The 27,033-nt window shown below is 58.0% G+C and overlaps 1 protein-coding gene and 1 long non-coding RNA gene across 15 annotated transcripts in view; both read right to left on the bottom strand.

Moving 5' to 3' along the window:
* Nucleotides 1-27,033, bottom strand: part of FRAS1 (Fraser extracellular matrix complex subunit 1) — a 126,197-nt gene that overhangs the window by 4,185 nt on the left and 94,979 nt on the right. For 7 of the 13 annotated variants that reach the window (XM_071808285.1, XM_071808287.1, XM_071808290.1 and 4 more), the window contains 36 exons: nucleotides 26,292-26,440; nucleotides 25,715-25,877; nucleotides 24,838-24,973; nucleotides 24,545-24,735; nucleotides 23,554-23,707; nucleotides 22,609-22,872; nucleotides 22,313-22,501; nucleotides 21,897-22,016; nucleotides 21,285-21,464; nucleotides 20,563-20,687; nucleotides 19,771-19,911; nucleotides 18,875-19,102; nucleotides 18,389-18,502; nucleotides 17,606-17,756; nucleotides 16,784-16,943; nucleotides 16,437-16,599; nucleotides 14,920-15,166; nucleotides 14,447-14,791; nucleotides 13,919-14,079; nucleotides 13,428-13,575; nucleotides 12,722-12,927; nucleotides 12,107-12,263; nucleotides 11,647-11,847; nucleotides 11,131-11,318; nucleotides 10,692-10,967; nucleotides 9,841-10,073; nucleotides 9,566-9,726; nucleotides 8,214-8,428; nucleotides 7,539-7,689; nucleotides 7,309-7,416; nucleotides 7,036-7,195; nucleotides 6,618-6,734; nucleotides 6,351-6,517; nucleotides 5,830-6,035; nucleotides 5,550-5,696; nucleotides 4,381-4,985 (listed from right to left, as the gene is read on the bottom strand). In XM_071808285.1, the coding sequence (XP_071664386.1) occupies nucleotides 4,464-4,985; nucleotides 5,550-5,696; nucleotides 5,830-6,035; nucleotides 6,351-6,517; nucleotides 6,618-6,734; nucleotides 7,036-7,195; nucleotides 7,309-7,416; nucleotides 7,539-7,689; nucleotides 8,214-8,428; nucleotides 9,566-9,726; nucleotides 9,841-10,073; nucleotides 10,692-10,967; nucleotides 11,131-11,318; nucleotides 11,647-11,847; nucleotides 12,107-12,263; nucleotides 12,722-12,927; nucleotides 13,428-13,575; nucleotides 13,919-14,079; nucleotides 14,447-14,791; nucleotides 14,920-15,166; nucleotides 16,437-16,599; nucleotides 16,784-16,943; nucleotides 17,606-17,756; nucleotides 18,389-18,502; nucleotides 18,875-19,102; nucleotides 19,771-19,911; nucleotides 20,563-20,687; nucleotides 21,285-21,464; nucleotides 21,897-22,016; nucleotides 22,313-22,501; nucleotides 22,609-22,872; nucleotides 23,554-23,707; nucleotides 24,545-24,735; nucleotides 24,838-24,973; nucleotides 25,715-25,877; nucleotides 26,292-26,440 (6,744 nt within the window). In that variant the 3' untranslated portion in view covers nucleotides 4,381-4,463. Of the gene's footprint in view, nucleotides 1-4,380; nucleotides 5,391-5,549; nucleotides 5,697-5,829; nucleotides 6,036-6,350; nucleotides 6,518-6,617; nucleotides 6,735-7,035; nucleotides 7,196-7,308; nucleotides 7,417-7,538; nucleotides 7,690-8,213; nucleotides 8,429-9,565; nucleotides 9,727-9,840; nucleotides 10,074-10,691; nucleotides 10,968-11,130; nucleotides 11,319-11,646; nucleotides 11,848-12,106; nucleotides 12,264-12,721; nucleotides 12,928-13,427; nucleotides 13,576-13,918; nucleotides 14,080-14,446; nucleotides 14,792-14,919; nucleotides 15,167-16,436; nucleotides 16,600-16,783; nucleotides 16,944-17,605; nucleotides 17,757-18,388; nucleotides 18,503-18,874; nucleotides 19,103-19,770; nucleotides 19,912-20,562; nucleotides 20,688-21,284; nucleotides 21,465-21,896; nucleotides 22,017-22,312; nucleotides 22,502-22,608; nucleotides 22,873-23,553; nucleotides 23,708-24,544; nucleotides 24,736-24,837; nucleotides 24,974-25,714; nucleotides 25,878-26,291; nucleotides 26,441-27,033 lie in introns of those variants that run through there. The other 6 variants (XM_071808291.1, XM_071808293.1, XM_071808286.1 and 3 more) reach the window with 6 other exon arrangements.
* LOC139827873 (uncharacterized) lies at nucleotides 631-2,742 on the bottom strand. 2 transcript variants are annotated; one of them, XR_011738984.1, is made up of 2 exons: nucleotides 2,521-2,742; nucleotides 631-847 (listed from the first exon to the last, which is right to left on the bottom strand). It is a non-coding gene; the product is annotated as an uncharacterized lncRNA (long non-coding RNA). The 2 variants fall into 2 exon arrangements; XR_011738985.1 differs by lacking the exon at nucleotides 631-847 and adding an exon at nucleotides 2,332-2,426.

The following is a 27,033-nucleotide window of genomic DNA, read 5'->3' on the forward strand; positions in this document are numbered from 1 at the left end:
GGGGCTTGGGGCGCCGGGGCGGAATAAAGCCCGGAGGGCCGGAGCCCGGCGCCCCCCGTCCCCGGCCGAGCCGCCCGCGGCCACACGGGGCCGGGCCCGCTCCGCGGGTCCCCCCAGCCAGTTCTCAAGCACCGCCCGACACCGCTGGGGCTCCCGACACCACACGCGGGGTTGGGTTCGCTGGGGTTGTGGGCTCCGTGGGTGCTTGTGCAACTGGAGCCCCGAGCCAGCCGGGCATTTCCCAGCCCTGAGAACGGAGCCTGAGCTGCGTTCTCGGGGCTGGGAAAGGGGCTCCTGGGGCCGAGGCCTGGGCGTTGGGCTCAGGAACAGAGACCCAGTCGCTGTTCCTGGGCTCAAACCCAGGGGCCGGGTCGGCCCCTTGGGCAGGGGCTGGTGGGGCGGTGGGTAGGGGGGTGGGCAGCAGTGGGAGGCTGGGGAGGAGCAGGGTGGGGGGCCAGGCAGGGGGGACCCCCTCCAGAGGGGGGGGTCCGGACGCCCTGGCCCCCAAATGCTCGGAAGCCGGCATGCACCAGGCTGTTTCAGGTGTTGGACTTAGTTTCTGGTGCGAAAAATGATTTTCCCCCCTTTTTTTACTCCTTTTGTTCAAGGACTGTTCAACCACTGGACTCCTTATTAGATAATTAGTTCATCTTTATTCATGATTAATTATGACAGGTCATATTCATATGCAGCTTGTGACAGTGATTGATTTACGATCTGGCCCAAAGCCAAGCTCATTGGAACAAGCACAAGCTGAACTGGAGCTGGAGCAGAACTGGAACCAGAAGCAGCTGGAGAGGAGCTGGAACCACAAACAAGCTGGAAGCTGCACAGACTGGAGCTGGAGCTGAAAGAGACCAGAGAGAGAAATCAGAACCAGAACTCAACTGCAGCCACACACAAACTTCATGTGAAACACAAGAGGCACAAACACAAAGTGAAAAAACACACTGAACAAATGAGGGCACAAGCACAAACACAATAAAAAGTGGTCACTACCAATAAAACAGCTGCACCCAACAAATAATATGGGGGCACACAGCAAAACCAACAGGTGCAGAAACCAAAAAAGCAACAGCTGAACAAACTCAAACACAACAGGTGCAGAAACCCCAAAACCACGGGTGCACAAACCCCAAAACCACGGGTGCACAAACCCCAAAACCACGAGTGCACAATGCAACAACAAAAGTGGCACAAGCCAAAAAACAAAAGGTGCAGACCCCAAACCCACAGACCCCCGAACAACAAAACGGGTGCAGAACCCACAAACGGGGCCACAACCCGGCCCCCCAGGCCGAGCTGGAGCAGAAACCCCCGCGGCCACAGCCCCCGGCCCCCACCAGCCCAGCGGGGCCAGCGGCTCTGGCCGGACCCCCCAGCGCCCGCTGCCGCCTCCCCGAACACCCCCCAGCCCGGCCCGGCCCCGGCTCAGAACCGCGGGGCCCCCCCCGCACCCCCAGCAGCCTCCAGCCCCGGGGGAGCCCTGCCGGGGGACGGGAGCCCCCTCCCCGGCCTGCAGCAGGACGAGGGGCGAAGCCCCGAGCACAGCCCCGCTCCCCGCGCCCCCGGGACACTCACCGGGCACGTCCTTGCCGCCTCGGGGCCGAACGGGCTCCTCGCCCGGCGCCGGGATGAGCCTCTGCTCCCGCCGCAGCGCTCGGGACCGGGACCAAAGGGGCTCCGGTCCGAGCCCGGCTCCGCGCAGGGCCCAGAGCCGCCCCGCGGCCCCGCCGAGTGGAAGCAGCTCCCCCGGCAGCAGCTGCCCCGGGCCCGGCAGAGCCCCCGCCGGGCAGAGCCCGCACCAGGACCCGCTCCCGCCGGCCCCGCTCCCGCCTCTGCGCGTGCGCCCGCCGGAGCGGCGCCCCCTGGCGGCCCGGGGGAGCTTTCGAAGACTCGGGGGTCCACCGCGTCACGTGTCCGCGGGCTCAGCTGCGCTCACGGGGCGCGCGCGTGCGCGGCTTGGCCCCGCCCCTCTCGGTCCGGCACACCTCGGCCCCGCCCCTAAGCCCCGCCCTTGATCCCGCCCCTCCGTCCCGCACAGTGGCGCCGCCTGGCGGACACAGCGCGGCACTGCAGAGCGCAGCGCCACCCGGTGGTCTTTCGGCGGCACCGCAGCCCCCGGGACCGGTGACAGCTTCCCGTGTCCCATTCACCTGGCGGGGAGGACCCGGGTCCCCGCTTCGGGGAGGCGGGGGGGGGAGGTAAGGTGTCTGGGAAGAGTCGCTGGTGTGGGATGGGCTGGGGGGAGCTCAGGGCACGGCTCGGCCTGACCCCCCCACCCCGGGCTGGTGACAAGAGGGACCCGTAAGGACCACGGCGACACGCGGACACTTTCCACCACCCCTTTATTGAAGCCATTGTAGGTTTTAACCCTTGCCCGCCGCTGCCTCTGTCCGGGACCTGCCCGCAGGCACCTGGAGCTCCTGCGGAGAGAGGGGACGATTGCAGCCCCAGCAGCCGCCCCCCAACCGGGGGTGTCCCCTCCCCCAGGCTCAGCCGCCCCCCGGCCCCACGCACCTTCACGCCGTGTCCGTGTCCAGCGCGTCCTCGCTGCGGGCTCGGCTGCGCTGACGGGAAACAAACGAGGCACCAACGGCAACCAGACACACAGGGGAACGCACCAAACAAACGCGGCACAGCACCGACCCCATGGAAACCGGGCACCGCGGCCCCGCTGCGGGCTCAGCTGCGCTCGGGGCGCGGCCGAGCGGGTTGGCCACGCCCCCTCGCATCTCCGCCCCGCCCCCTCTTACCTCGGCCTCGCCTCCTCCCAGTCCGTCCCGCCCCCCCCGCAGTCCGGGATGGCGCCGCCTGGCGGACGCCGCGCGGCCCTGCAGAGCGCAGCGCCATCTCGTGTCCGTTCGGCGGCACCGCAGCCGGGGCAGGGACAGCGGGGCCGGGACTGTCACAGGGGGAGTCACACGGGAACGACCCCCGGGCAGCCCCGGTTCGTGTTCCCGCTTCGCTCTCCCCCTCGTGGCACAACTCCTGTCGCTGCCGCCCCCGCCCCAAAACGAACCTCCCAGCCCCGAGCCCGCTGTCCCCCCTCACGTTCCCCGGCCCAGCCGAGGGTCCCTCAGCTCCCGGCTCTGCCGCAGCCCGGGTCCCCCAGCCCGTCCCCCTCATTCCCGGGACACCCGGGGCTCCGCTGCTTTAGTGCTGTTTCCTCAAAAAAGGAGTTTCTGTGGCCACTCAGCCCCCCGTGTGTCCCTGACTCTTTTTTCAGACACTTTGACAAGTTCTCAATTTGTGAAGTACAGGGCAAACCCCTCAAACACTCTAAAATATGTCTTAAAATAAAGTGGCCTTAGTTGTGATTTAGAATGAGAAAAACCACCGACCAAATGCCCTCCCAGTGTGTGAACAGAGGGGCTGAAGTCACCATGGATTAAAATGGAGCGATGAGGTTTGAATTCTCTCCGGTTCCTCCTCTCGTGTGCTTGACGATGGTCTGTGGCAAACCCAGGGAAAACCTTCTGTGTTTCAGACCGCAATGGGCCTTGCAAACCCTTCTTCTTTCAATCCTGACACAGATAACTGAGGCTGCCCGTCATTTTTGGGCTTTTGCTTGTACGTGAGCCCCTGGGAGCTGACTACGCTATTTAAACGCCCACTGCCGGGGCTGGGAGGGCTGGGCAGGGATTTTGTGCCCGCTGGTGTTTTCCCATCTGGGATGGATTCTCAACAGAGCCAAACAGCCGCTCTGAGCACCCAAAGCACGCGAGGGGCCATGCCGGCCCCCTCCGCTGTCACCCTGAAGCCAGAGACACAGACCCACCAGCACCACTGTGTTTGCTCTCCACTCCGAACCAAGCCGTGCCGATTCTACAGACACGTGGCTCTCCAGGCAACCCAACTTAAGGCATTTTATTTTTCTTCAGACATACACAAAACCTTTTCCCAGCTGCTGCTGGCGTCCCCGGGGCTGCTGGCGCCCACCGGCTCAGCGCAGCGTCACCAGCTCCTCCGCGGAAGTGGGGTGAATGGCGACGGTGTTGTCGAAGTCGGCCTTGGTGGCCCCCATCTTGATGGCCACGGCGAAGCCCTGCAGCATCTCGTCGCAGCCCAGCCCTTGCATGTGCAATCCCACCACCTTCGGGGGAGATGAGAGAGCCCGGGTGGGACCCAGCACCGATGGGTTCGGTGCTGGGGGAGCTGGATCCTGGATCCACCCCAAAACGAACCTCCCAGCCCCGCGCCCCCAGTCCCAGGGCTGCACTTGGGTTTTCTGCACGGTTCTGCCGCATTTTCTGCAGCAAACGCCGCGTCTCGGGTGTTAAACGAGGGGTTCCCGGGGATGCTGAGGGCTCCCAAAGCCCTGGGGTCGCTGCTGGAGCTGCTCTGCCCTCCCCAAGAGCATAAAAACAACAGCACAGCTTTTCTTACCTTTTTATAAAGTCTTTTATTTTTTTTTACAGTTTATAAAAGGTGTTTCTCACCAACCCAAAGCAGGCGCTCCGTTAAACTTCAGTCCCGTCGTGCGGATCGTTCTGCGCTTTGATTCCCCCGTTCAGCCGCTGCCCCTTCCCGCCCCTCCCCGCGCAGCCGCCCCCGGGCGCCCCCCGCCCGCTCCCGTTCCCGTGTCTCACGGTGCAGAACCGGCCGCCCTCGCGCTCGGGGCTCGGGGGCCGCTGCTCTCGCTTCCTGCGCAGCCCCCGGCGCTTCCCGCCCAGGACGCAAACCCCGGCCAGCAGCAGCAGCAGCAGCAGCGCCGCGGCCAACGCGCCACCCAGGGACGCGCTGGTGGGGGACGCGGAGGCCACGGCGGCCGCTTCTTCCCTCTGCAGCATCAGCGGCTTCATGTTGGTGCCGTTCCTGATCTGGTCGCCGTCGTTGTCATAGATCAAGGGGTCGTGCAGCGCCGTGTCCCGGCGGCCGCGCGTCCAGCGGTGGGTGAGCGATCGCTGGACGCGGGGCCCCGCGCTGCTCTCCGGGCCGATCACGTAGATGACCTGGAGGTACCACTGGTGTCCGGCTTCCACCTGCAGAAACACGAGCGGGCGGGAAATTTGAACGGGGCCTTGGGAGAAAGCGGGTTTGCTGGGGCCAGGCGGAGCTGGTGGCTCCTTCATCCCCTTTACTGACTCCTGCAAACACCAACAGAGCAGCTCGGTGTGGTTTGGGGAGCACCCGCAATCGTGCTCATCACCAACTGAGGTGTTCGGCCTTCTCATCTGCCTTTGGCAACTGCACTAATTAACTCAGGAACGTTAATAAAGTCTTGCTAAGGAGCTCGTTTCCCGACTGCTTTCAAAAAACAAAGCACCTTCACCACCAGAATAAATTCCTCACCTCTGTTTCCCGTGCTAGAGTTTGTTTCTTACCTGGCTCCGCTGTTACTTTGCGGTACAACAGACACAGCCCACTGGGGTACAAATACGGCCTGTCTGGGGAAATCCCGACATCAAATCCTGCCAGAGCCTCCCCAGCGCGGATTCGGTGTCTCTGGGCAGCGTGGGGCCCGGCGCCCGCCATTCACCCAGCGAACCCGGGACGTCCCGGGCACAGACGGGAGCTTTGGGGCCCCCGAGCCCCCGGGCACGGACCTGGTAGAGAGCGTCCACCCTGAGCGTGAAGCCGTCGACTCCGGGCGCGCTGCTGACGGAGCGGAACTCGGCCAGGTCGGAAGCGAAGTGGGCGTCGAAAGGCACGTCCTGGAAATACTGATCGGTCACCTCGGGCTGGGTTCGGTCCTGGCACCGGAGAGAGGGGACGAGGGGGTTGCGACCCGCACGATCTGGCGCTGGTTCAGCGCTGAGTGTGTCAGGCCTGCAGAACTGACCGTAGGGACGGGTGTGAGCAGCCCGCTGGGGTGTGCTTACTTACCAAGAGCAGAAATCGGTGCTTCAGGTGCTTGTTGGGCTGGATGCAGCCGTACTGGGGCCCCTCGTCATAGACGGTGCCGGTGGGGTCGAAGAAAGGCACGTGCCCGTCCTTGCCCGTGCACAGATAGACCTTTTCCAGCTGCAGCTTGTAGGCGGCGTTCAGGTTCTGTTCGGGGTTCCAGAGCACGCGGCCGTACAGGATTTGCCCTGAGGAGGGTGGGGGAAAAACGGTCGGGTTAAGTTCTCCAGAAGACAACAAATATGAACGAACAAGAGGAGCCTGGTGAGAGCCAAATGCACTGAGCCACGCGCGGTTCTGGCTCTGCAGGGCTGGGTTTGCGTGTGCAGGCGACAGAACGCCGTGCAGAGCACGTTCTTGTCCCTGGGCGCGCTGTGCCAGGGCTGGAAAAGAGGCAAAGCCCAGCCTGGTTTACCCCTCTCTCTCGCAGGAGTGGAAGCTGGGAAGACGGAAACGTCAGGGACGAGGGGAACAGGTGAGAAGGAGCAACACGGAACTCCCACCCTTTGAAAAAGCCCCTTTGTAATCCATTTCTGCCAGAGACATTTCGGACTGGGTGGGATCCATCAGAAACACCTTCTCGTTGTTGCAGAGCTGGAACTCCGTGTTCAGGGAGTAGACGACAGGAACCGGGCGGTTCGTCTGCTGGAAGGCGATGGGGATCAGGAACCTGACACAGGCACAAAAAGAGGTGTCACCGCCGTCGCACGGGACCACAAACCCCACGACCGGGCTGGGACCGTCCTGCTGGGACGGTGACAAGTCCTTACCGCTCGGGAGCGTGGGCCGTGCAGGGCAGGGGCTTGTGCCCGGGGTCTGCCCAGGCCTGCGTGGGCTGCACGGTGCAGGGGATCAAGAAGATGGTGTACTCGCCGGAGTAGTCCTTCCTGGGACAGACGGGAGACACCGCGGTCACCAACGACACCTGAGCTGGCCCCCGTGTGATGCTGATGGCAAAACAACCTCGAACACATCATCAGCGCTGGTGTCTGTCTGCCCGGCTTAACTAGAAAAGCGCATTTCCAGTGCAACGAACGGGTTTTGTTCTCCGAGTCTGTAACGCGGGCCGGTTCCTGAGCAGCCACACAACTGCTGTGCCCGCGGCTGCTCCAAGGGCCACAGGGATGCTCTGGGTTCGGTTCATTGCACACACATTATAGGTATAGAAGCTGAACCCGCCTGCCTCACCTGTTGTAGGAGCTGGTGGCTCTCCAGAGCTGGGAGGGCGAGTCGAAGGTCCGAGCGCTCCACAGCAGCTGCAGATCGAACTGGATCCCTCCCAGGTGCTCTGGGGTCAGGAAAGCTGACCTGGCGTGGGGCAGGCTGTGGTGCTCCAGCACAAACAGCCCTGGGGCAGGACACGGGAGGACGGGTCAGGCAGTGCCTCCCGGAACAGGGACTCGTGTTTTCGGGACAGACGTGGGGCTGGACGGGCTCTCTCCGTCGCGCTCACGCCCTCACCTCTGAACTTGGCCTGAGTCTTGAACTCGATCACCAGGCGGCCGTCCTCGCGGATGTAGATCCTGACGATCTGCAGGCGGGCCGACAGGACGCTGTCCGTCTGGATCCCTGCGGGCGGCAAGAACAACGTCACCGCACGGGCTCTGTCACCTCACCGAGCTCCAGGGGCGCCACCAAGTCCCGGTTCAACCGGGATCATCCCCGTACTCCCTGCAGAGCCTGGGGCCCACCTGTCCTCCAGAGAACGGTGTCGTAGAAGAAGGAGAATTCCATCTCGGTGTGATGCTCCAGAGAAGCCCAACCTCTCGGCGCCGTCACGTAAATGTAGGACACGTAGAGCGGGACGTGGACGGTTAAGAAGGACTGAGCAGAGTCCCGGACCTGTCGAGAAAAGCCAAAAGGTGGGTACGCAAAGGAGAGACATCGGCCCGGGCTATTCCACGGTAAAGAAAAACTGAGGCCAAAAGTGGCCAATCTGAAAGTGTTTCACACCCTCACGTTTAGGTGCAGCTACTTTAGACAAATCTGCATTTTAAATAAGTACTGACGTGCTCTGCTGTCGTGGTACAATAGGAGCTGCGGTCACTTCACCTCAAAAAAAAACAACCTAGTTTCTAATTACGTGAATTAGAAATAATCAGTTCTGCACGTGTATAATCCACCCATGAGAGGGCACTGAGGCACCTCTGGGAGCGAAAGCCAGAACTAAGAATTGGCCAGAATTAAGAAATGACTCAAAAATTGCCGTGACCTCCCTGCCCTGAGCGGTGTGAACTGACATGTCTGCTCTGTTCTGTGCTCTTTTATACTGGCAAGAACGTGGTGAAAATTGTAAGAGAATGGAACACAAGTGGGAATATTTCGTATTTGCAGTGAGTTCTTGTATTGAAAAGCCAGCATCTGACCTGGAAGTCGGCGGTGACGGAGCCGCCGCAGACGTCGATCAGCTCGGTCATGTCGTAATAAGCATCGAAAGTCCAAAGGCAGCTCTTGAGGTTGAGGTGCCTGTAGAGCTGGATGCTCTTGTGCTCCCGCACGCCGGGGTCAAACTGGAACGGGCGGTCGTAGCCGGGACCCAGGACGATGCTGTCGTAGGTCAGCTCCTCCAGAAACCCGCCCTCTGCGATGGACAGACAGCAGGACACGGGTCACCCAGGGAGCAGGGATTAAAGAGCTCGAGGCTGAGCACTGAGGCCCTGTTTTCCCTCTCAAATCATGGCAGTGACTTTTATTATACTGGGGACTTGACGGGCTCCTCTCCCTTCGTTATCCTGCATACGCACAGGTCTGCAGGGGAAAATGTTGTAGGAGAGAGGTGAGAATCCTAAAAGCCAAACCGACGGACACGTTAACGGAAGGGGGAAGGTAAACATTGAGAAATGCAGAACAGCTTGAGTACGAAATGAACACAATGAAGTTCAGCCACCCCCTGCCCATCATGGAACAAGCGTGGGGAACGTCACCCTGCGCTTCAGGGACAAAACTATCCACGGAACAAGCATGGAGAACGTCACCCTGCGCTTCAGGGACAAAACTATCCACGGAACAAGCATGGAGAACGTCACCCTGCGCTTCAGGGACAAAACTATCCACGGAACAAGTGTGGGGAACGTCACCCTGCGCTTCAGGGACAAAACTATCCACGGAACAAGCGTGGAGCACGTCACCCTGCGCTTCAGGGACAAAAGCATCCACGGAACAAGCGTGGAGCACGTCACCCCGCGCTTCAGGGACAAAAGCATCCACGGAACAAGCGTGGAGCACGTCACCCCGCGCTTCAGGGACAAAACTATCCACGGAACAAGCATGGAGAATGTCACCCTGCGCTTCAGGGACAAAACTATCCACGGAACAAGCGTGGAGAACGTCACCCTGTGCTTCAGGGACAAAACTATCCATGGAACAAGCGTGGCGAACGTCACCCTGCGCTTCAGGGACAAAACTGCTTTTTTCTCTGGCTCTGGCATTTACCGCAGCAGTGAATGTGCTTCTGCCACCTCTGTGACACACACAGAGTGACCCACTGCCTATGGGTATGTTTTTAACCACAAGACGGATTCGAGAAGCTAAAAAATCACCGGCATGGTGTGAACCTACAACCTCCTCACCTCGAGCAGCGCTGCTTAACCCCGTCATTATTATTGAAAGATCCCTTTGCATGGCGTCTCATCTCCGACAGGGTAACTCTGTTCACTGCTGTTAGTGCAGGAAGATTCGTTAGTGTTAGTATTTAGCAAGAAGTGGCTTTAAAGATTACCCGAGATGCCTTTGAGGTCTCTGGCGGTGACCAGGTTGGAGCAGACGTGCTGGTGCCTGTAGATGGACTCGGAGAGAAGGAAGTGCAGGTTGTGCAGCGGCAGGGTGGAGATGAGGGGCAGCATCCCGTCCTGGTGGGGAATCTGCACCGAGATGTGGATTCTGGAACAAACCAGGGGTGAGACGCGGTTCAGACACACGTTCCCTCACCTCACAGCACCCCCGCCACCCCAGGGCCCGGCGCAGGACGCGCTGTCCCCTTCTCCAGGCTCCCACCTGTTGGGATGCTCCTTGTGCTTCACGTCCAGGTACTTGAGAGTGGCCACGAACGACTGCGCCTGGAAGCCTCGGGCTGTCCCTGCCACCACGGGCGTGTGACAAATGGCGCTGTCGGTGCCGATGGTCACCACGTTGCTTCTCAAGGGGGTCCCCACGTGGCCGGCCTTGTCCACAGCCTTGGCCACGCAGCGCAGGTGGAACCGCCGGCTGAAGTAAATGCTGTCCAGCACCTGCGGGAGCCGGCAGGGGGACGTGTGGGGCAAAGCCCGATGGCTCCCGGCTCTGCCCATGCGCTGGAGGGAGGGCAAGAGGAGCTGGAACTGTCACCATCTGTCCCTGGCCACCAGGGCTTTACTGAAGCGCCCGAGCGCTCACAGCTACTGCCCACGGCAGCAGGAGCGCTGCTTTTATCCCCAGCAGGCTCGCTGAGGAACGGTGCCCCACTTTCTGAAGCCAACAGAAAAAACTAATCCCCAAAGCAGCACCTGTACGTCTCACGCCAATTCCCAAATCCAAGGAGATATTAGGTCTCAATCTCTGTGCACCTGGACTGTGCGCTACCCACCCAAAGTGCTTCAGACTCGTGCACGAGCGGGCACGGCCTAGAAACACCCCTGGATGCCTGAGAATTGCTGGGACAGCGTGGGTGGGAGCGCCTGGGAAAAGCCCCTGGAGGAAAAGGGTAATTCTGTGTGTGGGGCAGGACAGGGCCGGCCCGGGACAGGGAGCTCTGGGGCCACCCGTGCACAAAACGAGCGCCTGGAGGAACAGCTCGTCCCTCAGCTGTGTCCGCAACGGGAGCGGAAGGAACGGAGACCGCCCCACAGCCAGACCCACGAGCCACGCACCCTGTGGTTGACGCTGGTGAACGGCGTGTTGTCGGTGATGGTTTCAAACGGCGACCTGGCCCCGCTCCCGTCCGTGGGCGTCGCGACTTCCCAGCTGAACTGTATGGCCGACTGGTTGATGCCCGCCTCGGCGCAGCGCGGCTCCGTGAGGGAGAACTGCGGGAAGCGCGGGTCGCACGGGGTGACGCACACCAGCGGGTAGCCCGGTGAAGGGGACTTCTTGGCACCGGCCTTGGTCACTTCTGCCACGCGGTCGTAGTCGGCCAGGCTGACGACCTGCAGAGACGCGAGACGGCGGCATTCGCTGAAAAGGCGGTCCTGGCCACGTCCTCCAAGCTGCCACATCGCGGCAGCTCTTAATTTCCTTTTGGAAACCCCCCTGGGTCTTCGGTCTGTGCGTGAAGGTTCTAAATCACAGCCGTCGTAACAGACAACTCACCACGGGAGGTGCTGGTAGGATCAGGCTGCCGGTGGCCTCCTGATCCAGAATAGTCACTGTCGCAGTGCTGGTGTCTCCAAGAACGGCGTCCACGGGGTCATCCGGGCCCAGCACCACAGAAAAGGACTCGTGCCACTCCCGGTCTTCGTTGGACATGATCTCCACCTTGAACATGAGATGGGCCACACCTGCGAGAGGAAAAGGCACGAGAAACGGAGAGAACTCGGTTCATCAACCGGTATTGCTCTGAAGTTCTCAGTAAAAACTGCTCAGCTGTTCCAGGCCACGACCACTGAGACATTATGACAAAATATGCGTTATCGATTTTGTTTCTGCTCATTGCTACTAATAATTTAGCCGCTTCCACACAGCAGTCTACTCTGCACGTAAAACTGCAGCGGTGATAACTGATCCCATTGCTCAGGTGACAGATTTTCTGAGGATTAATAACGCCTGTGTGTTAAATTAGCTGTCTGTAGTGCATATCTGTGATCCAAAGTACCTCCCTTCCCTTACCTGGGCTGAACTTGAGCATGCGACTCTTGGGATAGTAATCCAGCCCAGCCTGAGCGGAGCCGTCGCGGGTGCTGCAGCGGACTCGGGAGGTCCTGTTCTGGTCCCCTCGCCGCAACACCTTGATGTCTAAAACAGCGACGCCCTCCGGGCCGGGCGGCTCCCGCACCTGGTACGCGGCTTCTTCAAACTCAATGGTGGGCGCTGCGCAAAGAGCAGGGAAGAGAAGACACCACTTGTCACCAGCTGTTCACAGACCAAAGGCGTTCAGAGCAGCCGGGGTGAGCCAGGGTTGGATGTGGATGAGGGTGAGGCAAACCCCGACATGAGTCCTGGGGTACGGAGGACAGGACACGATTTTCGCCCCGAACCGCAGGCCCTCAGCCCGTGCCAGGTGATGGCACACGGCCAGCCCACAGCCTTTGCTACAGCTCCTGTGTCCTCGCTGAGTGTCCCCACTCACCGTCTTCGTCGTTGGTGACGGTCACGGTCGCCACGTCCATCCTCCCCGTCCTGGCCCCGCTCCAGTGGTTTCCCAGCGGGCTACCGAGACAGACCTGGAACTGCTCTTCTGGTTCAAAGGCAGAGTCATCGCTGATAGAAACACTGCAGTTCTTCACCTGCAGCCAAGAAAGCGGGAGGAAACAGCACAGTCACAAATCACTGAACCCACCCAGGCCACGCTCTAACTTCTCTGTCTCAGGTTTAATGTCTGAATACTGTCCACCCTGTAACAAACACTTCTGGTTTCGAGGCTGCTACTTCATTGTGGACAAACCACACAGTTACATGGCGAGACACAGCAGTGAGGACATCTGCGTCCACAAACCCACAGCTCTCTGCTGCAGCAACCCCCGGCCCTGCTGACACGCAGCATTTGCACTGCGTGTTTCAACACAAAGACTCCTCTCAGAGTCACGTCGTGTCTGCAGGCCCAGGAGAACTTGTGACCTTAAGCATCTCTGTGAAACAAGTCTGGAGAGTCTCTCCAGCTGGCCTGAGAGCGCAGAGGCGAGGAGCAGATCGGAACCTCTCCCGTCAGGGGTTCTTCGCCCTCCTCAGGCCAGGCTCCGCTCACCTTCTCCCCTCTGAAGAAGGTGATGCGGGACTCCTCCGCGTTCCTCCTCTCCGCGAAGTCCTGCGTGCCCTCTGCCGTCTGGCTCCGCGTGTAGCACCTGACGGAGGACTCGTAGCTCAGGTCCCCGCTGCGGAGGACGGGGATGTGCAGAGTCCCCTCCGGCTCCTTCACCGTGTACGTGTCCCTGCTGAACTGCATGCTCGGCACTGCGGGAGGAAAGAGAAACAGAGTCGAGCGGCGCTGGAGCTCCACAGAGAGACAGGAGCACCCAGAGGGAACGCCAACTTCACTCCCTGTTCTCCATCCAAGAAATAGCTTGTGGCAAAGAGACCGGACCTCAACAAAAGATACAAAGGTAGAAATTATTACAGACTGCTACAAAGATAGATTATACGGAGTTTGCTTTCCTTAGGCAAGCAAAGATGAGAGCGGTTAAAACACAAGAAAAAGGAAACATGCAGTCAAACGTTCCCACATTGTAAGGGGGACCTTGGCCCACAGAAAAATTCATCCTGCACTTCCAAAGACTCCAAGCTATTGTATATGGTGACATACGGAAAGAAACGGGGCAGCCAAAAGGAATGGAAGGATCCCAGGAAAACGGGCTAAGTGCAGCCTAAGGATGACCTTAGACCGGCCTCCTGCTGCATGGAAGCGCTAAGGAAGAGGCCGGGATGGACCGGACAGAGCTGCCCCGATAACTCACCGTCTTGGAAGATGTCAGTGATGGCCACGACGGCTTGGAAGGGCTTGGCCAGCTCAGCTCCGTGGGGCGAGCTGAGGTAAACGACAAACGTCTCCAGCCCTTCTATCACCGGGTACTGAGCGTCATCCAGGATGGTCAGAGTGCAGAACTACAAGGAAAGCACAGGTCCCGCTTGGAGAGGTGCAAAGGTGTCGCCCTTCTCGGCACTCGCGTTGGGGTTTCTAATGTAATATCATTATGTCGGGCCTTTTCTAAGCTCATTCATCAATGGAAACCATTTTCTAGATTAATCTGGCACATGATTCCAGAAAATAGTCAGAGCCCTTTATCCTGGGAGAGGAGCCTGACCAAATCTTCTCTGGCTGGAGAGCTGATCAGTTACAATTCTCACGTGGCCCTGAGAGCATTTTCAGCGCAGGCAAACCCAGACGTGCACAGGACAAGAGACAAGTGCCAGCAGACAGACCCCTCCGAGCCCCAGTGCTCCTCACCTCCTCCGTCTTGCCGGGCCTGAACTCAATCTTTTTGGAGCTGGGGACATAGTCGTTTCCTGGGCTGGCAGACGGAGGGTCCGATGTCCGAGTGGCACACCACACCGAGATGGGGGCTGAGAGATCAGGTCCCTGCCGGAGGACGGGAATTTCAATGGTTCCTGCATCACCGGGTACACAGGAGAGAGAACCCAGATGAGAACGCGGTCGCGTGCCCCAAAACCGCCCCCTGCCCTCCAGCGGTTCCTGCTCCCTGCGCCGGCTGCCGCACAGAGCAACCGGGAACCCTCAACATGGGAACAATTTCTTCCCCAAAGGGCTGTGGGGCACTGGAACAGGCTGCCCAGGGCAGTGCTGGAGTCACCATCCCTGGAGGGCTGGACAGACGGACATGAGGTTCTCAGGACATGGGGCAGGGACAGGGATGGATTATGGTTGGACTCCATGATCTTGAGGGTCCTTTCCAACCAAAGCAATTCTGTGATTCCAAGCCCCCCCAGCCCTGGGGGAGCCCCTGCGGCTCCTCACCTGCAGCCTCGCTGACGGTGAAAGTGGCGTTTCCCAGGAACACCGTGGAGACATCGTTGGGCCCAGCGATGAAGACGGTGGCTGACGCCGGGCTGCCGATGCGGGCGTTATCCGAGGCGTCGGCCAGCACCAGCTCGAACTCCTCTTCTTCCTCGTACTCGCTGTCGTCAATCAGCAGCACGTCACACGTCGCGGTGGTGACACCCGGCCCGAACACGATGCGACTGTCACCCGTCAGCCCCCGGGACTGGAAGTCGGAGCCAGATTCCAGTGTAGAAAGGCTGCTGCCCTTGGCTGATTTGGGGACGGTGTAGCAGATGGCAGACACCGTGCTGCTGGTGTCCCCTAAGACACAATGGGAAAAACACATAACTCCATAGAAACAGTCTCACCCACGGCAGCGCCTGTGCAGCCGCTTTCCCTCCCGCACCCCACGGCAGCACAGAAAGTCCTTCGTGCCCGGCAGGACCCACCTTTCCTTTCCACGGGAGCGGAGAGAACACCAGCGCTCTCGCTGACATGGTGCGTCTTGCTGGCGAACTGCAGGGTGGGCTCGTCCTCCGTGTCCGTGATGGTGACCGTGGCGCGGGTGACGTTCCCCAGTAGAGCGTAGGCCGGCGCGCTGAGCTCCACGGCGAAGCTCTCGGTGCCCTCGAACACGGCGTCGTCGTTGATGGTGATGGTGCAGGCCTTGGCGTCCTCCTGCTCCTCGAACTGCACCTGGGGGCCGTGGGAGGGCTGCTCGCTCTGGAACAGGCTCTGAGACCTTCTGTCCCTCCTGCCTGACCCGGCCCGAGTCGCGTACCCCGTGCGGGCAGCGCCGGACACCGACCCCAACCGCGGACTGATGGCCAGCGAGGGTCAGAGGCAACAGCAAACACAGAGCAATAGCCCTGACCCCTCCTGATCTCAGTCGCGGGCTTAGCCCTGGGCATGAGCAACGATGCCGATGTGCCAGAACGCTGCTGCAAAGCCTCTCTGCCAACAGCAAAAAGCGGAGAAACGAAGAAGAGACCCTCTTCTGAAAGCAGCTCCTTAACACAACGTGCACCATCAGCTTTGCCCAGAGACAGAGCGCTGCCGGCGCTCATGCGTGAGCGCTTTGGGGACGTTGCTCATGGCCACGGGATCGCAAAACCTGCTTAAATTGGAAGAAGCAGCTGCTGAAATACCCTCTAAATCATGATGATATAACGCTTCTATTAAATCAGCAATAGCCACAAAATTCAGGGCTCTAGAGAGCACAGGATGAGGCAGAAAGGAAAAGCGGGCTTTCTGAAAACGTGCCCAAAGAGCCACTGGAGGAAAGGTAAGAAAGCCCAGCGCTGTGCTGAGCGTGGTCAGCACAACCCCGAGGGGCACAGAGAAGGAAACAAGAACTGAAGGGCTGGAGGTCCCGTGCACAGCACCGGGGACCGAGTCTCTGGTATGGGGTCTGTGAAGGAAGAAACAGCTGGGGACAGAGAAAAGCCTGCCAACTATCTGTGCAATTATTTTGTTGTGAAAGTTTTCAGGAGCTTCAGCTCCTGAAGGTAAACCCGTAGAGAGAGTGAGTTACTGCCCGAGCAGAAATCACACAGCGCCGCAGAACGCCTGCGTCCGCAGGAACACGAAGAAACAAGGATCGTGGAGAAGGAAGCTCATGTCCACCAAATGCCACCAAAACTAAAGACTTTGTAGCAGTCAGCATGCCTAACTGGAGGAACAACCTCACCAGAGAAGCGCTGCTCTTCTGGGGGACTTAAAATCCCCATTTCAGATGTTTTTCCAGAAGATGTAGTTTGGATGTCACTGAGCTATAACCCAGCCCAGCAGCTCCCAGGCACTCCGGGCTGGGAAGCTGCCAGAAATATAACCCAGTTTCCAAGTGTAGCTGTGATAACTACAAGCACACCACAGCTTTCCACCAGCTTCCCAGCGGGAACTGCCCTCCTGCTGTCACTGCCACCCCGGGGCGGCGACCTGTCCCCTCCCGGCGTCCCCAGCCCACCTGCCCCGTGTGCTCCACGTAGTCCTGCAGTCCCGGCGGCCGAGCGGAGCTGGAGGTGGCCGTGCCCTGCTCCGAGCGGCACAGGACGATCGCGTACTGGTTGAGGTTTCCCACCCGCCTCACCGGGATGCTCACGGAGCCGGCGCTCTCTCGGACACTGTAGCTGGAAACACATCAAGCAGAGGCAATTAACGGGCTGGGGAGCGAACCTGATGTGTTTGCGCTGATAATGAGCACCGCAGACTGTTGCCTCCACGGAAAATCCAAGACGTCAGCCATTCTGCAGCCCTGCTGAGTGGTTTAACCCGGCAGGCGCTTCCCACTGACCAAAACAGAGTGCTGTTTACCTGGTGTGGGTAAAGCTGAGGAGAGACCACTGCACGTGGAAGATGTTGCCGCTGACCACGTTGGGTTTGCTGTCCCTCACCAGGAACTGGAAGCTGTCCACGGTCTCCTGAACCTTCTCGTTGTCCAGCACGTACCGAATGAGGCCCTGGTTCACATCCTCTGCCGGGAGGAGACGCCCGTGAGCGGACTCAGACATTCCACAGCAATTTTACCAACGAGCGGTGTGGAGACACATCTGGGTTGGACTAGATGTGGTCCCTTCCAACCCCGACCACTCTGTGATGCTGTGATCCGCACAGCGCGGGGATCGGGTTCTCCACAGCCCACCAGCCGCCACAGTCATTCCCTTGCCTGGGCTCTATCCATAACAGCTCACGCTTAAAAACAGAGTCAATGTAAAGTAGCTTGGACCAAACGCAAAGGCCGTGGGTTTGCCTGAACAGTATATTTCAGGTCTGTTCTATAAGCTGGCGTGTCCTCACAGGGCTCCTTCTCACTGAGGTCCTATGGCCTTCTGCACTAACAGAGATGTCTCCTGAGCTCCAGCCCTAAAATCACCGCTCTACACTGTTGCAAGTCAAATCTCCAGCTACAGTAAGTCTGGAGAACCCTGGCACGCTACAGGCTGGCATCTCTCAGAAATTAAAGGATTCCTGCAATTTAGAGCAAAGTTCATATCTTATTTTTGCACGCACCTTTGAGACCTGACCCTTTGTCTTTTCCCTTCCCACCTTCTTTTTCATTCTCAGCACGCACAAGCTATTTGGCAAACTGAAGCAGCTGAAGGAGAAGAGAGAAAACACAGAGCCCAAGTTCCATACCTTGCGTAAAGGTGGTCAGAGCCGTCCCTGGCTTCAGCTTGTTCTCCACATAACCATTTCTAGGGGCAGCTGTGATCTCGTAGATCAGCTGCTTGTCATCTGTGTCAGGATCTGTCGCCAGCAATTCCTTCTTAGTGATCACATTGGCTGCCTGGATTAAAGCCAAAGCAAGGGAGTCAAACACTCTGGAGACCCAGCAGCGCGAGTGTGATGGACTGTTCATCCCAAAGCCCAACCATCCCTCTGTCAAACACCACGCTGCGAGGGAAAACCCAGGGCATGCCCGAGCACGACAGAGCTTCCTGGGTTTTCTTTGGACTTGAGCAAAACAAAGGCACGGCACAGCGAGAAATCCCTACGCCACGTTGCTCCGAATGCCATATATAGTATCTTTACCACGGCTGCTATGGCACATCGTCAAGACTTCTCCGTCATCAGCAAAGCTGAAACGTCCCACCCTGGGGAGGGGGACAAGAGCTGCCTTGCACGGGACAGCTCATTCAAGAGCCAGAAGAGCCAGGCCTGGCGGTCCTGCTGACAGCAGGAAAGGAGATGGCCCAGGAAGCAATTCAGTAGCCAGGTTGCCTGGTTTGGCTCACGAAGCCGCCGTGCAGGCAGCCCTGCACAGCTCTGCCTTTGCAGAGACTCTGCACGAGCGCAGGGGGACACCTGTTCTCTACCACAAAAATACAGATGCTGACAGATCGGGACGTTCTCCTGTGCAGCCCCTTCTCCTAAAACGGCCCGAGAAACAATCTAAGCCAAGCCCAGGCCCGCGGTTACCTTGCCGTCAATGTACTCCAGCCACTGCAAACCCAGGTTGGTGACAACACGGGGTGTCCCATCGTCCACAGGGAGGATGTCCACCTGGAAGTGCTGCGGTGCTGCTGTCACAACCTGACAGAAGTGCAGAGAGGCGGCTGTTACTTTGGGAGGCAGAGTCTGGGCCACCATATCTCCAGCTTGGCTCCTCTGGCTCTGTTTGGACTGAAGTCCTGGGGTGGCTGCACCAGGGAATGTGGCGTTAGAGAATCATTTTGACTGGAAGAGACCCTCAAATTCATTGTGTCCAACCATTAACTCAACCCTGGCACTAATCCACGTTCCTAAGATCCTCATAGGTAGGAGTACTTATATTTATACTGTCCTAAAATTACATTCAGTCCTTTGAAAGCAACCACGATGCTGATGTGACCCCAGTGGAAAGGAGTTGGGCAGCCCTGTGCTGGCTAGAGGAGGTCTCCCTCACATCCCTTCTGCTGCCCTTACCTCCTTCCCCCCATCCTCCACGATGAAGAGGGGGTTGGTGCCATCGCTCACGGTGAACGTGAAGCGGTCCCGCAGCGAGCTGCTGCCGTCGTGACTGTAGCTGACGCGCTTCTGGTAGATGTCGTCCATCGTGAAGGTGGCGGCTCGGTGGTAACGCCGCCCGGAGCCGGTGCGTTCGATCAGGCCGTGCCGGGGGGGCTGCACGACCGTGAACGTGATCGACTCAGCCTGCACCAAGGAGACAGCGTTGGGAAACCGAGGAGGTGACCCTAGGACCGAGGACAGGCAGGTCCTCCCAGCTCGAGGGACGCTAGGCCACGACAGCTTTCCCAGCACAGCGTGTCCAGACGGAACGGAAAGGCAGCACCACACGCTGAGCTGGGTTCCCTGAGCCCCGTGCTGTCTCCATCCCCCCCCCAGGGGACTGTCTGTGAAACCACCCAACCAGGGAGCCCTAGGCCGGACACATCAACCAAACTCCTGGTTCGGCTGCTCTGGGATGGCTCCCGCCCTCGTGCCAGCCCCTCAAACCCAAGAGCAGACCCCGTTCTGCAGCCCTTCCAGGCCACACGTGTGCCATGTCACTTCTGTCGGGGTGGAGCAGTGACAGCCTTTGGGTTTGTCACTCAGGGCTCTTGTTCGTGGGTCTCTGAGACATCACACACGAAGCCATTTGTCAAGGCAGCGCTTTGCTTGGCTCGAACACTCGCTGCTCTGTTTCTATACAAACCGGGCCTCCCACAAGCTGTTTGTTTGACGTGGTGACAGACAGGGGACGAGCACAGGGAGGGATGACACTCACTGCAGTCTCTTGGAACACGAGCCCGTTTTTCTGAGCGCCCAGACGGGCAGAACAGGGCAGGGGGAGGAGGCTCGGGGGAGCCCTGTGTGGTTACCTCTGTGTCAGCATCTCTTGCTTTCAGCTCGAACTCGGTGATGGTTTTCCTCAGCCCTTCCTGAACCGTCATCCCAAGGCTTTGCACGACGGGCAAGGAGTCATCCACGGGGTTTATGGTGATGTGGAACGTCTGGCTCACCTGGAGCAGGAGGAAAAGCCGCTGCTGGTGAACTCAGTCTGCCAAGAGTAACCCCAGGGACACAGCTCATGCTCTAAGGGGACCACCGGGATCTGCTGAGCTTGGGCCACTTCATCTTGGCCTTATTCAGTGAGTAAACAAGAGCTTCTAAGCTCACACCATGTGAACACCACCTCTTCTGTCCCTCCCCACTCAGTTACTCTTCTTTCTGTGACATTTACAGACACCCACTTTTCCCTGCCTCCCTCACTCCACGTTGTCCCTCTCCCTCTATTTGCAGCCAGAATTTCTCCCTTTCAGGCAGCAGAAAGCAGACGTTTCCCAAGGGTCGAACTGTGCCTCTGGGCACGTCGTCAGTGAGCAGATGACAATCAGACACTGAAATCTTGGTCCATCAGCCTCATGAGGAGACAGCTCAGGTGGTTCCCCCTTCCCCTCACGGGGCTCATTCCCTTCCCTGCGGTACAATAGATCTGATCTCTCAGGGCCAGGGATCTAAGAGCACCCACGGCTGCCAAATGACGAGCCCTTGCGTGGCTTTTTTCCTTTCCTTTGCTCCGTGTTGCTGTCTCTTGTGAGCACACCAGAGGAAAACCGACCCCACCACATCCTACAGAATAAACCGAGGTGACAGAATATGCTGGGACCCACCTCGTTCGTTCCATCAGACACTGAAAAGGTGAACGCATCCGTGTGCTTCTCAGCATCACTGGTGTGGACGTAGCGGATGCTGCGAGAGTCCAAGTCTGCCTGGCTGAAAGAACTAATTGTCCTCCCTAGAAAAAGAACAGAAAAGGGGGTAAATGTGCAACAGGAAGAGTGAGGCAGGGAGAAATACAGGGAGTTGGTTGCATCTTGCCATAGGCACTCAGTCTTGGCCCGTTCTGCTCCAGTTCAGGCTGCACCACCAATCTCAGCCGAGCCAGGGATTTACCTGGCACAGCCTCCAAAACACTCTGCTCAACAACTTGTACATTAGTGTAGCCGCAGCCTCTCTGCAAAAAGCAGTACAGACTCGTTCCCAGGCTTCAAATGAGGCGATGGCACCTCAGGCTGCCAGGACACCCCGTTGGGGACGAGCCCCTCGGGACAGAGCGTGAGAGGACAGGTGAGAAAAAGGACAAATGGACCATTTGGATCGCACTGCCCCACGGGACGGATCCAACCCAGGCAGCACTGAGTATGGGCCTTCTGCAAAAATCCCTCCAGGGTCTCTGCTCTCTCTTTCCCTCCTTGTACCCCACATCTAGATGGACTGAGCCCCGTTTTCAACACTGACTTATAGTGACATCTTGACGGGTGTGACACAGACACAGAAAGGTCCCCGGCAAACAGTTTAAAAAGCACGCGAGGCTCTAACGCTCACTGCGAACCTGGGGAGGCCAAGTGCTCGAGCTGCCCCAGCTGCGGCTGCCGGGTGAGCTGGTACCGGAGCCGGCTGGGCTCGCTGTCCCGGTCCGTGGCGCAGAGCTGCAGGGTCGTCAGTGTCTTGGCCGAGTTCTCATCCAAGACCAGCCCTTCGTTAGCGACGATGGAGGGCGGAAACCTGTCCTCTGCCAGGGTTAAACACAAAGCTGAGTTAGGAGACTGACCCTCCTGTGCTTGGGCTTATACAAATCGGGTACTTGGGCCAGTAAAAGGCAGAATACACACAAATGCCTCCCAGACTGCTAATTCCGAAACAGCTACTCTAGGCCTCGGCATTAATTGAGGGGGTGATAACATTATAATGTCTTAGAGACAATGTAGACAGTATGAAGACATTAAGGGTGAATTTATCTGCCCTTTTCAGTGAATTTGTAAGAAGCCAAAGAACTAATCCTCACATCCGCCAACTCTCTCCGCGCCCCAGACTTCAAAGGAATAAAGCGGATAAAAACAGTGAATAAAAACTGCATCTCAAAAATTGTGTCGTAACTTAGTGGTAATTTATGAAGGCCTGAGGTTTGCCCCAAAGAAAACGTAACTTTGGCGCTATACTTTACCTAGAACACTAATATAAAAAGGCTGGTCCATCAATTTGTCGCCGTCCCCATCGATCACATCAAAGACGAAGGTGAAATTTCCGCCGGGATCCCCTTTCTTGTGACTGTAGAGCACGTGCCCTGCACAGGGACAGGAGAAAAGAGCAGGTTTGTTACAGCCTGCACCACGAGCCCAGGGACGTGGGGCTTGACAGAGCTCCTGGATGCGGATTTCATTGCTTTTTCTCTTTCTTCTTTTTCCCCTGCTGAGAGAGACTTTTTAACACTTGCTTAACTATGTGGGGTTCTCCTCTAAGATAACAACCTTATCTTACTTCTTTCCCTCTCCCTTCCCTGCTTCAAGTCATTCTCCTCCTCCCATGAGGATGAGGCCACATCATTACTTGCTGTGGTTACCTAAAATCGAGCACTCTCACCTTTATTTACATCAGCCTGGGTGAAACTTTTGATAGGTCCTTTGGCAGAAATCTGGACCAGGTCATCGGTTTGGGCCAAGTGCAGCTGGCCCACGCTGGGATCCCTCTTCACGACAAACGTGATCCTCGTGTCATCGGAACCGACAGCTGATGCCTCCAAGTGCTGCTCTGTGAGGTGTGCGGCAGAGCCTGGGCCAGAGAGTCCACAGACAGCTCCAGTCAGCCCAGCTCAGTGACCGGTCTAGACTGGAGCACACGGCAATGCCAAGCAATCCCAGCTCCCCCTCTCCCCGTACCGGCGGGGAGCTGCAGGGCCCTGTTGACAGATAACGAGGGCAGCTGCATTTTGGGGTGCTCCACGGAGAACTCCAGTGTCCCCGTCTGCGTGTAGAGACCATCCGTGATGGAGAAGCCAAACTCGTCTGTTTGTGCTGCTGCGCCGCTCTGAGTGTAAACGATCAGCTCGTCCAAAATGTCCTGGTAGGTGAAGGCTGAGCCCGGGGCCAGCACGTGCCCGCGCTCCGGGGGCTCCGCAGCCGTCTGCCTGCGGCGGAGGTGACCTGGTGAACCACAGATACAGGAGAGATATGGGGAAAAGATCATAGAATCATTTTGGAATCATTTTGGTAGGAAGAGACACTCATGATCACCGAGTCCAACTGTTCCCCCACCCCTGTCCCTGCTCCATGTCCTGAGAACCTCATGTCTGCCTGTCCAACCCTCCAGGGATGGTGACTCCAGCACTGCCCTGGGCAGCCTGTTCAATGCCCCACAGCCCTTTGGGGAAGAAATTGTTCCCCAGATCCAACCTCAACCTCCCCTGGGCAACTTGAGCTGATAAGGTCTCCCCTCAGCTCCTGTTCTCCAGCTGAACCCCCCAGGTCCCTCAGCCGCTCCCATCACACTTGTGCTCCAGCCCCTCACCAGCTCCGTTCCCTTCTCTCCGCTTGCTCCAGCACCTCAAGGCCTTTCTTGGCATGAGGGGCCAAAACTGCCCCCAGGATTCGAGGTGCAGATGAGATGATCTGCTGGGTACTCTTTGCATACCAGCTCGCAGTGGGAGCCATGGAGGCAGACATAACCTTACTGCAAAACCAAAGCAAGTTTTCTGCTTATTGCCCAAACTGGTGGGAATTTGGCTGCATGTGCTTTACACGCACGTGCTAGGATTCCCTCTCACATCAGGGGCTATTGCACACACAGACACACGAGGACACGCTCCCCAGCTCGTCAGGACTTACCGTGGTCGGGACTTTTGGTGACCAGGATGACAAGCTCGCTGTTGCGGGTGTCCAGGTCCTGCAGGTTGAGGGAGGCGTTGGTGACGACCACAGCTGAGCCCTCGCGCACTCCGACGGGTTCCAGCACCACCTTCGGGGGCTCGTCGTTCTGCCGCTGCACAGGTCCCAAAGGCACAGTCAGTAAAGCAGAACGGCCACCTGAACGAAATACAAGCTCCAAAATGACGGTATTGCTGCTGACATCCATGGGTGGGCTGTGCCAGTCTCTCCAAATCCATCCAGCATCATGGCTGCTTCTAAGAGGGAGGGGATGCTTGAGATACAAGCCCCGGGGAAAAGGCTGCACCAAACAACTGTCCTCTGAGTCACTGGGCAATTATGTGTCTGTGCCAGGGGAAGGAAACAGAGAGCAGGAAGGGGACTCTCTTTAATCCCCTTCTTGCACTTTTACAAGCCACAGAATCATAGAATCCCAGAATGATTTGGGTTGGAGGGACGTTCCCAGCGCCCCCAGTGCCACCCCTGCCCTGAGCAGGGACATCTGCACCAGCTCAGGTTGCTCAGAGCCCTGTCCAGCCTGGCCTGGGATGTCTCCAGGGATGGTTCAGCCACCACCTCTCTGGGTACCTGGGCCAGGCTCTCACCACCCTCAGGGCAACAATTCCTTCCTCATGTCCAACCTGAATCTCCCTCCTTTACTTTAAACTATCTCAACAGGCCCTGCTCAAAAGTCTGTCCCCATCTTTCTCATCGCCCCCTTTTCAGCACAGAAGGGCCGCACTGAGGTCTCCCCGGAGCCTCTCTCCTCCAGCTGAACACCCCAACTCTCCCAGCCTGTCCTCCCAGCAGAGCTGGTCCAGCCTCAGCTCCTTTCTATATGTACTTTGTATGTTAAAACACCTTCCCAGAAGAGCCTGAACACCCGTGACACACGGAGGATTTGCCGCGTGTCTGTGTGAAGGAGAGGCAGCCCGAGAGGCGCGGGCGGTACCTGAACGGTGATGTTCACGCTCTGCACCTCAGACCGGCTGAAGCCGTCGCTCACGTAGAAGCTGAAAACATCACTTGTTGGCTCGATGCTTTCGTGGACGCTCTGGAAGTAGTAAATGCTGTCGTCCAGAACATCTTGAACGGAGAAGGACGCCTCCGCGGTCACAGCGCTCTGCGGGCCAAATCTCTCACCTGCAAAGCAGAATGACAGCAGTGAAACAACGTGCGATTCACTGAGAAACTGAAAATAGAGGCAGCAGGATGAGGGGAAGAAGGGCGTAGGGGGATGTTCACCTGTCTTGGTGTTTTCAATGCAGCCGTACGTGGGTAGAGTGAGAACCGTGACCTTCAGCTCTTCCCTGGCAGCAGCATCATAATCCAGGGCCAAGCGGTGCCGAGCCAGCAGCGGGACCCTGCCGCCCTCATCCACCTGGGGAGCAACAGCACGTGACAAAATAACGCACAAAACACCCAGCAGCACTCAAGCTGGCACTGAACGCCGCTGCCTCTGCGGAAGAGGCTTCCCCGGTCCTCACGGTGCTTGGAAATCCTGTCCCATCCTCCCCAGATGTGCGCAGTGTGCAATCAGAGGGAGGTGAGGCGGGACGGGAGGAACAAAGCCTGCGGGTGCCCAAGAGGAGCCCGGGAGGACGTTATCGGGGGGACGAGAACCGGCAGAGTCCCGCTGGCCTCTGGGAAGGCCGGATCTGCAGTGCGGGGCAAGGGGAAGCTCTGGAAGGCAAGGGAGGGGGGCTGCCAAGCTGGGAAGGAGCAGGTGACTTCAGAAGGCTTTGATAAGGACTCTGCAAGGCCGTGCGTTAGTTCAAAGCACCCGTGTTCTCAGACTTGCCTTCTGCTCATCTTTTACACACAAGCTGCTCAAGTAAGGGATGAAATATGCAACGGGGCTAAGTCAGACTTGTTCCACCGATATCGACAGCACACCCTGGGGAGAGCTCAGCTCCCACCAGACCAGATGGAAGCAGACGAGGTTCAGGAGGCAGCAGGACCATGAGCCTCCAACTGATCTGTTAACCCTCTGCAATCACAGGATTGCATGTGCAACAACCACATTTCTCCAGTGATTTCCCCTAAATCCAGGCATTTTGTCCAGTTCCTCACACCTAGCCCTTTCTTGTCACTGTCCCTGGCACCCCGGGCAGCCACTTACAGCGATGTGGTCAGCAAAAGCGATGAGCGACGGGACCGCCTGGGCCGACACGATTGTGACGGTGAACACCTGTCCGTCCAGCCGGTTGTTCTCGGCATCAGAAACGGCGAAGCGGAAGGTGTCGGTCACCGGCTGCGTGCCCGGATCCAGCGCGGTGGAGTAGCTGTCAAAGTCACAACGCAGTCGGGGTCAGGGGCTCCCGCTGACAGCCCAGCAGGAACAGTCCGGCCCTGTGTCTCGAGGTGAGGCTGAGAGGCGCTGCTTCACGTCCCAACCCTCCTCCACGCTCATCCTCAGTTCTTTTCAACCTCTGATTTAGCTGTTGCCCACCTGAACTATCACCACGACATTGTGGACACAGAAAACAATTCCCGCAATTTGAAGATACACCGACTACTGGCACTTCAGGCATGCACAGGGGAAAATGCTCACATTTATCATCTCGAAGGACACAAGAGCCAAAAAAGGGAAAAAAGAAATCTTTGATCCTTTGTACTAACAGAAAACAGCAGTTTGCTGCGGGAAGCCCAGTGAGCTTTTAACTGGCACGGCTTGAAGGGGAACAGCTCTTTGATACCTGATCCTCCGGCTGTCGATGTCTTCCATGGTGAAATGATGAGCCTTGGCAAGCTCTTCACGGCCAGAGCCAGACGTCCGTGCGAGGCTGCCGTGTGCAGGCACGGACTGTAACTGGATTCTGATCTCCGAGTCGGGAGAGCTGTCGTCCTGAACAGGGAGGAACACACCAAACCAAGACAAGATTAGCACGCTTCCCTCCGCTAGAAATGGAAGGAGGAATAAATGATTTACAGGGAAATACACCATGCTGGCTGGGTCAGACCCACTGCCGAATATTAAGCGACGCCCTGTCAATGAGAGGAGAGTCAACTGGGTTGACATGCCCAGAATCTGCACAAAAGGCATTTTCATTTTCTCTCAGCTCAGAGAGGTTTTCTTTGTGTCCCTGTACCACATCGACAGAATCTCCCAGACATAAGGCTGATGGTTTTGGGTTTGAATTGCTGTGCACTCCTAGTGGACTGGACCACTTAGGTAACACTATTTTCCTGCTCCAGATAAAGGGAGCCAAAACTGAGCTGGTACCTGGCAGAGAGAGCCACTGCTGCCCACCAGTGCTTCAGACACAGAGCTGAGTTCAGTTCTTAGTTCAGATTTAAAAAAAAGGTCAATACAGAGCAATGCTGCAAAAGCCAGATTCACATTAAACCAAAAGCCGATTTTGGCTCTCTTAAGTGACATTTAATACGACTGTCTCTATGATACCACAGGTGTCACCTGCCTTTTAAAAGCTTTCATCA

The sequence above is a fragment of the Patagioenas fasciata genome, chromosome 4 (genome assembly GCF_037038585.1).
Source record: "Patagioenas fasciata isolate bPatFas1 chromosome 4, bPatFas1.hap1, whole genome shotgun sequence".
Taxonomy (NCBI): Eukaryota; Metazoa; Chordata; class Aves; order Columbiformes; family Columbidae; genus Patagioenas; species Patagioenas fasciata.